The 12,814-nt window shown below is 40.3% G+C and overlaps 1 protein-coding gene across 4 annotated transcripts in view; it reads right to left on the bottom strand.

Moving 5' to 3' along the window:
• Positions 1 to 3,871: 3,871 nt before the first annotated feature.
• Positions 3,872 to 12,814, bottom strand: part of ikzf2 (IKAROS family zinc finger 2) — a 34,528-nt gene continuing 25,585 nt past the window's right edge. For all 4 annotated transcript variants that reach the window (XM_014173737.2, XM_014173735.2, XM_014173736.2 and 1 more), the window contains exons 6-8: positions 9,641 to 9,778; positions 9,186 to 9,317; positions 3,872 to 8,087 (exon numbers count right to left, since the gene is read on the bottom strand). In XM_014173737.2, the coding sequence (XP_014029212.2) occupies positions 7,267 to 8,087; positions 9,186 to 9,317; positions 9,641 to 9,778 (1,091 nt within the window). In that variant the 3' untranslated portion in view covers positions 3,872 to 7,266. The remainder of the gene's footprint in view (positions 8,088 to 9,185; positions 9,318 to 9,640; positions 9,779 to 12,814) is intronic.

Genomic DNA, 12,814 nt, shown 5'->3' with positions numbered 1-12,814 from the left:
TAACATCAAACTCACAAGACAACCCACTGGGCACAAACCTGGTTAATCAACGTTGTTTCAACGTAATTTGTCAACGTATTGTGAAGTGGAATTTCCACTATCAGAAAAAAAAGAATAGTCAGGCAGCACCTCCTACTGGAAGTTGATCTATCTACAGATACCTTTTGGTCTCCCATCCAGGGTCTTAACTAAGCCCGGCTTAGCTATGATATTTGTCGCTGACTATAACCAATGTGCTATCGTGAGTATTATTGTTGACTTCCACTTAAAAACAAAATCATTTCAAAGGATAGGTTTAACAGAGAAAATGAAATGTGACCAGGGTAGCCTAGTGGTTAGAGCTCTGGGCTAGTAACCGAAAGGTTGCAAGTTTGAATCCCCCAGCTGACAAGGTACAAATCTGTCGTTCTGTCCCTGAACAAGGCAGTTAACCCACTGTTCCTAGGCTGTCATTGAAAATAAGAATTTGTTCTTAACTGACTTGCCTAGTTAAATAAAGATTAAATAAAAATACTTTAACACTCATACCATCAATGATGCATGTTATTTAAGCCTATATAACATTTGCAAAGTCATCAACAGCTATTGTTTAAATTCAACCCCAGGATTCAACTAAACATAGGCCTAGGGTTTCAAACTCTGGTTGATTTAAAATGTAATGACATTTAGTGATATCGAATTGTGTTTGGTTGTCAACGCAACCAAATATCAACATTTGAAGGTGATGTATTGTCTGCTCGGATAGTTCCATTTCTGCCACTAAGTCTGACTTTAATTCGAGTTTGTCTACAAATTGGATGTACTTCCAAATTCTCAAAAAAGATGTAGAGAAATTAAAATTCAATTCTCTGGCAACAGCTCTGGTGGACATTCCTGCAGTCAGCATGTCAATTGCAGGCTCCCTCAAAACTTGAGACATCTGTGGCATTGTGTTGAGTGACAAAACAGCACATTCTAGAGTGGCCTTTTATTGTCCCCAGCACAAGGAGCACCTGTAAGGGTCCTGTGTGTAGCTGGTGTAGAGAGTCAGGCGCAGGACAGCAGCTATGAGTAATCAACGTACTTTTACTCAAAAAGACAAATATACAAAGTAACATAACGAGCCCACAAAGACGGACCGAATTACAATAAACAATCACTCACAAACACAACATGGGGAACAGAGGGTTAAATAATAAACAAGTCATTGGTTGAGTGAAGCCAGGTGTGTAAGACAAAGACAGAACAAATGGAAAATGAAAAGTGGATCGACGTCGACCGCCGAACGCCGCCCGAACAAGGAGAGGGACCGACTTCGGCGGAAGTCGTGACAGCACCTGTGTAGTGACGATACTGTTTAATCAGCTTCTTGGTATGCCACACCTGTCAGGTGGATGGATTATCTTGGCAAAGGAGAAATGCTCACTAACAGGGATGTAAACAAATTTGTGCACAACATTTTAGAGAAATACGCTTTTTGTGCATATGGACAATTTACAGGATTTTTTATTTCAACTCATGAAACATGGGACCAACAATTTACATGTTGCCTTTACATTTTTGTTCAGTGCACATTATTAATTTGTAGACAAACTGGAATTAAAGCCAGACTAAATCAGTGGCACAGACGAAACTCTCCAAGCAGATCTCCTTCAAATGTTGATATTTGGTTGCATTGACAACCAAACAAAATTCAATATCAGTTTTGAAATACAATAAATAGTATACTAACTTGTCGACAAGTTAACATATTATTTGTTGGAATCACATCTCCAACTCAACCAACAATAAAAGTTATAAAATGGGATTAAGCCAGTGGCTCAGATCAAACTACCAAGCAGTTTATAGAGCTACATCTCCTTAAAATTGTGATATTTGGTTGAGTTGTAAACTAAACACAATTCAATATTACTTTTGTAATACAGTTCATAGACTAAAGTTAACACTTTCTTACAAAGTGATGTAACATTCAAACTTAAAAATAGCCACATTTTGAGTTACTGTAACTATATATTTCTTTGTAATCATATAAAGCGTGCATGTTCCAAAATGTATAGGTCGTCGCAGGTCTGTGGAGATCTTCACAATTGCTGTAATCTTCACAATTGCTGTAATCACCTTTGCAGAATCTTGACCGGTCTTGAAAACTTGCACCATGTACTATTAATGTAATTTTAACTCAACTGCAATTTAGGTTATTTGGTTCTGCTATTAGATGAAGCACAGGGATAACACATTAATCTATTACATGAAAATAAAACATATCTGATATTCTATTTCCATTTGAATATTGCTGTGGTTTAAAATGGTTGAAAGCGCAGTGATAGAAATTGAGTTGACTTCTGAACCAAAAATCTGACATTGTTTTTCCATTGGAAATTGGTTGTGCTTTTAGATGGTTGAAAGTATAGTGATAACACATTGGAAAATCAACTAACTTTTGGCTTTCGTTTTGGGTGGGTGAATATACTGTAGGCTATAATCTCAATGATCAGTATCTCAACCAAATATTACCCAATTATCCATGTTGAAACCATGTGTTGTGCCTAGTGTGAATGACCTGCCATCCATCCATCCAAACTGCTGGTTATTTTCCAAGCTTAGACAAAGCCAAACTGCAGTAACCTTTCTGGGATGAGATGAATCAACAGGGTCACATCTTAGATCTGCTCAGTTTATTTGGACATTTCAGGATCATTCAGGATTGCAGAGGAGGGCTTCAGTAGTGTTACTGAGCTGCCTGACTTGATGAACTGTCATGGGGTTGATTCTGTCAGATCTTGGCTGAGCCTATCCACAGCACAAATGTGTGTGAATAGCTGCTGTGTCCCCAACACCTCTGAACAACACTTACTGTACAGTATCTTCACACTGGATCCGTAGCACAAGAAGCAGGCCGCATGTTGCCCAAATGCCAGAGAAACATCACAGAGGAAGTCTCTCTCAAACCCATGGTTCATCTTAGCACAGGGAGGCCAGGGGCCACTTAGTCTTTTCTCGCCCACGGGAGTCTGGCTGAATGGCCCCCTACACACTTGAGTTGTACCGCACATTTGGAACAACGGTTGAGATACAACTGAGGGTTTTTATGCACAAACATGAATACTCAAGGGTTGTGGGGAGACACCACACCTTGATTGTATAAAAAAAGAAATGTGCAGACTCTTCGTTGTCACATAAATAACCATTGTGTCGAATGTGTTGAACATCAGTTGAAACAACCTGAGTGGGAACAGGGTGTGAGAGAGACAGTCCTACTGGGTCACAGGTGAGGACCAAGAACGGGTTACATCTTTTTACAATCCTGTGTCCACATTTACTGTATATGCAGAATTGCAGGTATTAAAATACATAGATTGTATGTGTATATACTGTATTTTAACATATAAACAGGTAATGCTGATATTCAACTAGTACATATTGTAAACATCTTGACATCCATATAAGTAAAATCTATACTTTAAAAGTGGGAAGCCCATGCCTTATAAACATATATTAGCCATTTCCAGCCCTGTATCTTCTTCTCATGTCAACGATATTAGCAACATTGGTTTTGGTAATACCTCAATATTCTCTTGAGGTATTTGAATTTTGTAATCCACCAAATTCAGAGATTGACCTATTAATTAAAGCAATTAATAAGCAATATTGTGTCATATATAGAATTAAAGGAGCAAGAGTCCTTAATAAGAGATGTATTTCTTCTTTCAATGAACATAATTTGAAGCTGTAAACATGCTTGTATACAAGCAGAGTGGCTGGTGTTTCTATCGGCAACGTAAACGTGCAAGTTAAATGATTGTGATACAATTACATTTTTAATTTTTTTAAGCAATACCCCAAATTATGATTTTGAGATTTTGTTGATAAAGAAATGATGTATTCCAAGATGTACTGGAAGAAATACAACAGTGTATAGAAGTACATAGAATACAAATACCTGAGACCCCCACATGATAATAATTTCATCATCAGTGCGTATCTGTGCACATTACTAACCCATTTTAATATAGTGCCAGAATATTCACCATTCATATTATGTACACAAAAGTACACAGCAACCCGCTCATTTACCAGTATTGTTCGTTAGCACTTGTTATGTAATAATAATAAAAAACATAATTTTTACAAAACAATTCAAATTTTACATTTACCAAGAAAAATTGAAATCCAGTGCAGTTTTTAGTACATATAAAATACACCCCAATCGAGTGTCACTAATTCTGCTTCAAGTATGCTCTTCATCTAAGAGTGTGGAGTCTGTCAATAAGATCACTTCTTCTTTGTGTTCATATAGGCTCATATATAGTTTGTAGCCTCCAGATATATTTACACACAATGCTTCAACATTATATTTATCACTCTTTAACAAGGTTGTACAGTACTTACAGAGGTAAGACGGATCATACAGCTCCAAAACAACCCACATACAATGCCCCTACAACCCACTGGGCACACACTGGATGAATCAACGTCGTTTCCACGTCATTTCAATGAACCAACGTGGAATGGACGTTGAATTGATGCCTGTGCACAGTGGGAAAGCACTTTATGAGCTAAGGCCTTTCCATAGACACATATAGATGTAGGATCTTAATTTGAGCCAGTTTGCTAAAGCAGGAAAATAATCCTGCAGCAACAGGAAATGTGAATTATTATGTGGAGCATAAATAATAGATATTTTTGTAGGGATTGACATTTTTCGTAAGGGAAAAACAAGTCTGAAATTTCTAAGGGGAAATTACTAACTTTGGAAGCCTTTTTAAACCTCAAATGCATTGCAGGAAAGTTCTCTTACAACAGGGTGAACAAATTAAGATCCTACATCTGTAGTAAAAAAAAAATCCAGAAAAATAAATGTAACTACAATATCGATCTCACTTTCACAGACAATAATCTATTATTTTTCTTCCCGGTGCGGTAGTCTGACTTTTTGTTATGTAGAAAATTCTTAAAAAGTCTAATCTTGGTGCTCACATTGTCTCCCTCAATTGATGTACACATGGGACAAATCAGAATACAGTAAGATTATCTACAATGACAAGTAAAACATACAATGCCCCTACAGCAATTATTTCATAACAGATAGTAAAGCAATAGTGTGCACTTTGCTACAGGTGGGCTGACATAAGTTTTTCAAATACTCTAAAACTATTTGTTAGCATCCATGCTTGCTTCAAAAAGAATAGTAATGATTCTGGATTTGTTTTAAAAAAAACAATAGGCGGACATACAGTAGATTGAAGACATAACATTGAATAGGCCTATACCGGTGCATTAGAACATCTATAGAAATATGAATTATCAAAGATAAAGCTGTGAGTAAATACAAAATAGGGGCTTTCATTTAAAAAGAATAATGCATTGAGGGAATGCAGAATGCATGTAATAGCTACTACAATAGCTAAAAGATGTAAACAAACACGATTGCCAATACTTTACAGTAACAATAAGCTGTTGCAATAAAAGTACAGTATGTGTTTTGAAATATAAAGAGAAATAAGCTGCCACTTTGACTGGGGAGGTTGCATACCGTACCACATAACATACAGAAGGAGTGAAGAAGTTTGAACTGAACAATGAACTGAGCCTGGCCATATACATATAGGGCCATTCCTATGGCCAAAGACCATCAGGGCAAAAGACTGTGGCAATTCAAAATATGGTATATGACGCATAATAAACACAACATCAGAGACATTACATATTTTGCCAGCAAAATATTTGTTATCAAAAGAGCAACATGTACATTGTCTTAAGCATTTGTCCAAGTGCACATAGATTATTTTATTTGATCCACATACATACCATCACCGTTCACTGGCATTTTACTTCTAAAAAACCCTAAACCACACTGCTATCTATCTACGAAACAGTACCAGTGCATCAGCTTAATTGTACTGGGCACAATGCTTTCCACATCACATTCACATGCAATGCACAGCAGGGTTGGTATCAATGCCATTCCAATTCTATCAATGTAAGAAATAAACTGCAAATCCAAATTCCAATTTTCCTCATAGATTTTTTTAAATTAACTGAATTAAAATGGCATTGATCCCAACCGAGGAGTAGAGCGCATGCACTGACATGGCGCTTGCAGAAAGCAGCCTGTCTACTATAAGACACATGAGTGGGTTAAAGGCAACTTGCGAGCTGGAGATTTGAAGTTACTATTGAACCATCAAAACAGGGATTGGCTTCAAAACTGGGAATCCCTTTCCGTCCTCCCCATCCGTCAAGGCATCAGGCTGCTAGTGAAAGAACAGGTTTAGGGAGGAGGCGGGCTGCAGTGCAGTGCTTTTCCTTTCCTCTGTGAAGTGCTGTGAAACTGAGAAGGTTACAGGAACTGTTCTACAGAAAACAGATATTTAGCTAGGGTAATGAACGAAACAATAACAAATCTGTAGACAATGTCTGAAAAGGTAAATCATGAGTAAGTTTCTCCGTCTCCGTCTCTGTTTCTCGCTCTCTCTCTCTCTCACACACACTCTCTGTCTCGCTATCTCTCTCTCTCTGTCTCACTCTCTTTCTCTCTCTGTCTCTCTCTCTCCGTCTCTTTCTCCCTCTCCCTCACTTTCTTCCATATTTGTCGTTTTTTTTGTCTCTCTCTTTGTCTTTCTCCCTTTCTTTCTTGCTCTCTCTCTTTCTCTCTCACTACTCTCTTTCCCTCTGCAGAAAATGTAATTCTTTAATGTGGCTAGTGTGACAACCCGCCTGTGCAGTTAGCAGTTAGAAAGACAGAGGAGATATACAGTCTGTTGCAAGAAATCATGCAAGAAAGAATATTATATTCTAAAGTATGGTTCAGTTGGTGGGGTCATGGAAAGCCCCCTTGATAAGTTGAGTCCTTACATGGCAGTCTATGTGGCAATGAACAAGTCCAACAGTACATTATTCAGCAAGAAAGGAACAGTGATAAACTATAATAGAACTACTCACAGTATTAGCTGCTCTGTGACAATCTGAGACACACCATGACAAAACTGTCTAGGTGTACTACTTCTTTGTGATCTTCTTCACTCCCCCAAAAAATCCCTCACTTGAGATACATATCTCAACCTCAAATTCTTCAAAACACCTTGTAAAATTAAAATGTGTATTTGGCCCAGACCTTCATATATTTGTTTGGAATGATATATAGCTAGTATCATTATGCTGCAGCAAATGTTGGTTAGTTCTCTCTCTCCTGGTTGGTTGCATTGACCACACACAGTTAGTTCAACATCACTGTCCTGAGGTGGGATGGGGCAGGGACCAGTGGTGGCTCCTGTCCAGTCCAGCCCTCTAGTTGAAGGTGTGTTCCCCGCGGACGATGTGAGATGAGAACTCATAGCGGTCCTTACTGCGGTGGCCACAGATGTTGCACTCCAGCGGGTCCCTGTAACCATGACAACCCATGTGGATGGTGTACATGACATGGTCCAGGAAGAGAATGTGGCAGTGTTCACACTGGAACACCCTCATCTTCCGCCCCTCTCGCCCAAACACACGCACCCCTTCCCGACTTATAGGCCTCTCTGCCGCCACTCCCTGGGCCACCTCAGCCCCGCCTCGCCCCTCCTCTCTGCCGCCGTATGCTGGGATGGATCTGGGACGGTGGTGGGGGTTGTTCCAGTGGTAACCCAGCCTATCCTGTGGGCTGCTCTGGGCGGAGTCGGCCGAGTCCAGCCCACTGTTGCTAGGAGACTCTTTTTCCTCTCTGGTACCCTGTGGGTGGTGCTGCTTGGGTCTGGTGAGGGCGATGGGCCCGTTGGAGGAGGGATGGAAGTCAGGAGGAGGTGGAGGCAGAGGTGAAGGATGAGGTGGGGCGTCGCGGCTACCCGGTCCGTCCATACGCAGCCCTGACCCCAGAGGGTAGACGTGGTGGAAGAGGGGGTTGACCATGGGTACCACCTCAGCCATAGAAAGAGACGGCTGTGGACCGTGGGGACCATGGGGGTGGGGATGGTGGACCAGGGGTCTCAGGGAGTCAGAGCCCAGGTAAGAGATGGCGTTGTTGATAGCCTGGTCCATCATGTGAGCCTGCATCAGCTCTGCCTCCTTCTCATACTTCAGACCCATCTCATAGCTCAGCTCCGGGTAACTGTAACGCATCATCTTCTCACCTGCAGAGCACAGCTTGCATATTACCACAATGAAACTCACATATGCATAAGCTCACCGTAAGAGAAACTGTCCGGTCGAATGACACCATTGGATAATACAGAATACATACAACTGTAACTCTGTAGAATATGAAAGAGTGCCTTAATTTTGTGTGCGTGTCTAACCTTTCCATTTTTTAATAAGCTAAACACTATCAAAGTTCTCTTGTTTTCGTCTTATTGTATTTTCTCTTGTGTTGTTTAATAGTGGAAAGCCCCATCCATCTGAATGCACTGTTTAACCCCTCCAAAACAGGGATGCGGTGAGCTGTTTTGCTCTTCTCTCGATAAGAGCTATTGCAGAGATACAGGTGTAACAAACCACAGAGTGAAAACATGTCCTCGTCGCTCTCATCCGCTCTCTGTGTCTCGTTCGATCTTTTCCTCTATCTAATAGAGCAGTAAATAATAAAAACTAATTAATTGTCTTCCACGCTAATATGCAAAAATTGCCAGTTATATGCCAACAAAATGTTTGCAACACCGTAACAATTGTTTCGTAATACAAAACAAATATATTTTTCAAATGTATGTATTAAAAAATTATCAAAATGTTAAAATTACAAATGAAAAGATTGAGAAATATTCAGAGTGGAACAACCAGATCTGAAATGTGAAATCTACATTAATAAAACTAAAGTGTGCAGTATGTGAATAGTGTCTTCATTTCTACCATTAAGTCAAGGTCATCTGTTAGATGCAAAACAACAGTATCATGTTTCAATGTACCTCTGCCCAGGCACGCAATTCAATTCCTTTTTTGCATGTATACACTCATTCTGTTGCAGTGACTGTATGTTGAACTGAACATAACAAATAAACAGTCAAAACTGTAAACTGAATTTAATCCAACAGAACAGGTCAAATTCAATCCCAAAATGGGATTAAATAAATACCCTATTGATACCCTTAATACCATAATTATGAAAATTACAAATTAGTTATTGTCCTTTTATATACAATAATTATCTAAGCTACAATTAATAATTGTGAGTTAGTGATCCTTATGGTGAACACATTATGGGGCTCTCAGACAGGAAGTGATGCAATGATGCTTACCCACAAACTTCTGTGGAGTGGTACTCTTCCTCTTCCCTACGTTACTCTGCAGTTTCTCAATGACAGGTGGCCGGTTTAATGTTGCCATGGCAGCGGCCTCCGCCAGGGGCCTCTGCTCTTTAGGGATCTCACCTGGGGGTCAGGGGTCAGAGGATGAGAGTGTGTGAGAGGTCTGCACCAAGGCTTTAGGTAGTACTGTAGTACTGTAGGTGGCTGGTGTGTAAAAGTAACATAAGTAGAGTTCACAGGATAGTCACACAACCTATAAAAAGGAAGTAGGAAGAGAAACTAAAATGATCTTTAATTTAACTTCATACCTAAATTATAAATGATTAAAGGTTAAAGTGCAAGGTGTAAAAAAGGTGCAAAAAGAGAAAGCAAATGTTTGAGTCTATGCCATCAACAGAGATACCATATAGCAGGTCTCTGTACCAGAGCAGGACATTCACACTCACCTGGATAAGGCCCAGTGACAGAGGTGGGATCCATGCCAGCACTCTCAAGGTAGTTATGGCAGCGCTCTTTATGCTCCTCCAATGACGTCCTCTGTTTGTAGCTCCGCCCACAGTAGTCACACTTGTGTGGTTTACCCACTAAATTAGAGAAATGACATCAAAGGAAAAAAACGATTAATTTCATTCATTCATCAACTCACATAAACAGACCGGTAACGCAATTCTATGTGAACTCTCTAGGAGGTTTTAGTAAACACATAGAACCCGTGGAGAACACAGAAACTAGAGCAGGGCTATGAGCTCATGGAGTGATAATGTTCCATTAGTGGGATCCCACACACCATCATTACAAACCAGACAGAGAAGGTGTGGGCAGGCGAGATATACCAAAATACTCGAATACACACATTTGCCTTTCATACGCCCTGGAACAACTGGTAAAGCCTACAACTCTTCCGGGAGCCCATCACTACTACTATGGTGCACAACTCAATTGGCCTGCTGTACACAGACACAGATCCCGTAGAAGAAGGAAAATAACTCTAACGTCAGACCTAAACAACGTCTGTGTTTCTCCTCAGCAGCTGGAGGTGGGGAGTGATTCATGTTGCCAGTTCCATTCTGATGGAGTCTATGCTGGTGAGACTGTGCAAAACCTCCTCTAGCTTTCCCCTAGAGAAGGTCCATCCATTGATCCTTCCTTCCGTCCTCCCTTCCTTCCAATCTTCCGCCATTCATTTATTAACTGTACTTCAATCATTCACTCACTCATGAATTACTCATGAATGAATGAATACATTCACCGTGATTTGGCAACTAAAGGCTGAATCTACTGAAAAGTACTACTCAAAGTCTTCTGTAGTAGAAACAAGGCTCTGAAAGTCTTCGGGATGAGTCATCAAGGGGGAACTGTTGTCCAGACGACACCAAGCAGTGGCCCAGACACTGGCCCAAAATAGGTGCCGTTCACGTGAGAAAATATTCTAGTACCAGAGGTGACACCAGTTACTAGAAACTCCCTGACCTGTTACTGTGGGAATAACATGTTTCAGTCTGACAAGTACTTTGAAAGTAAGACACAGATAGGCTTAGGCAACATTTCACTAAGTCTATGGGAATTGATTGGAAATATTGGTGAGTGTGTGAACGTCTGGCTTACGTTTTTTCATGCTGATCTCAAATGACTGTATAGGTTACTTGTCTTAATGCAATTTTGTGGCCTGTGAATGCCAATTGGTTTAGTGTATTTGAAACTGTGGTTCATGAGTAAGCTTTATACTAGCAATGGCATTATCATGTAATTTACAGGTCATGATCATCATCATTACATAACACTTTCTTTATTTTACTTATGAGTCTCTCCATATGTAGCCTAATACAATGTCCTTGTAATTGAAAAACACCCTGAACTGTCTGTCTGCTCCAATGATATTGGCCACAGCACCTGCTAACTGTAGCCAGCCGGATTGGGCAGTCACACTTTCATATTGGAATAGGCCACACACACACACATGCACGCGCACGCGCACACACACACACACACATTTTATGCTATTACTCATTTACAAAACCTCCAGCCATTTGCAGATGTTGGATGTATCACAAAAATCCCACTTTCAGCAGCTATTCTTGAACATGCAAATAGCCTCAACTCTCTCTGCCTTCAGATACAGTTGGCTGCATCCAGTTGGGTGATAAACAGGAACCTCTCTCAGAAACGTATTGTTGTCTCATGTAATGTCAAAAATGAGTGAGCCCATCACTCTTAATGTAGCATCTTAAACACCTTCACGATTAACCATTTGCACATATTTGAACAGCAATTCAAAGAATAACTTGATATTCATATTTAACAATGTGTTTGGGAGGGGTTCAGATACAACACAGTCCATGTAGTGCCACTCTGTGTCTTGACAGGGGAAAGTATACTCTTGTCTTGCCCCTCGGATTGCACAATACATCAAAGCATTCACCTGTCGCTGTCTCTCTCTCTGTTTCTCTGTCTCTCTCCCAACTCAATCTATCTCCCCACACCTAACCTCCCTCTCTCGTCACTCCACCTGTTTCCTGGCAGTGTGCCAGGGGGCAGGGAGACGGAGGGAGAGAGGCAGAGAGAGAGAGGAGAAAGGAGAAGAGGCCTTTCATCTAGAGAACGCCATTCCAACCAACTCCCTACGCCACAGAAGAGTTCCTAACATTCCTTTCAACCCTCAGGTAGTGTAATATTCCATTCAACCCTCAGCTAGTGTAGTATAGGCAGGCTGAGGGGATTCATACAGCACTACTACATACTATAGCACTGCATAGGGAACTACAGTACACCTAAATGTGCCGTCTACACTGACTGGAGGAGGGTAAAGAATTAATTTAGCCTAACAAAACAGGAAGTGAAAATTAGAAAAAGGTCAAAAGAGAAAAAAAGAGACATGGAAAGAGTGTCTGAGAGCATTGACAGAAAAAGAGAGAGAGATACAAAGGGCTCTATTTTAACAAACTTAACGCCATGGTAAATCTGGTACCGCTATAAGTCCGGGGAAATATTTATTCTATTTTCACAACCAGAATTATGTGCGCAGTAGCTGGCGATGGCGTGAAAGAGCTGGGTTTTGATTTTTTTAAATGTTGCGGGTATGTCGAGGGTTGACACCTCACTGGCCAATCAGAATATGCTCCATGGTTAAATATGTGGTTGCTTCAAGTTGTCTATTTACGGTTTTCATGTATTGCATTGTACTCAACTCCAATGTTGATTGTTAGTCCGTTATAGCCTAATTCGTTAAATAGCCCGACCCATATCTGCTAAATATGTTAAACATGGTAAATATGTTAAACACAGACAAGGCAACTTAGACTATGGATGGTTTTACGCACATCCAACCTTTTCAAATGCGCTGGACAAAGATCCAATATAAAGAGAAAGGGGGAATATCCACTCACCATTATAATGCTCCCAAATGAATGTTTTACAAACACCATGGAACCATCTTACAGATCATATTTGCACTTCTCCAGAAATAGCAGACATAATTGCATTGCATTCGAGCCATGTACAGAACATATTTACACCCCTTGACTTTTTCCGCATTTTGTTGAGTTACAGCCTAAATTTAAAATTGATTCAATTTAGATTTTGTTTCACTGGCCTACACACAATACCCCATAATGTCAAAGTGG

This window comes from Salmo salar, chromosome ssa25 (assembly GCF_905237065.1).
Source record: "Salmo salar chromosome ssa25, Ssal_v3.1, whole genome shotgun sequence".
In the NCBI taxonomy this organism is placed as follows: domain Eukaryota; kingdom Metazoa; phylum Chordata; class Actinopteri; order Salmoniformes; family Salmonidae; genus Salmo; species Salmo salar.
Note: the sequence above shows the minus strand (reverse complement) of the source record. Positions and strands in the feature narration are given on the sequence as shown.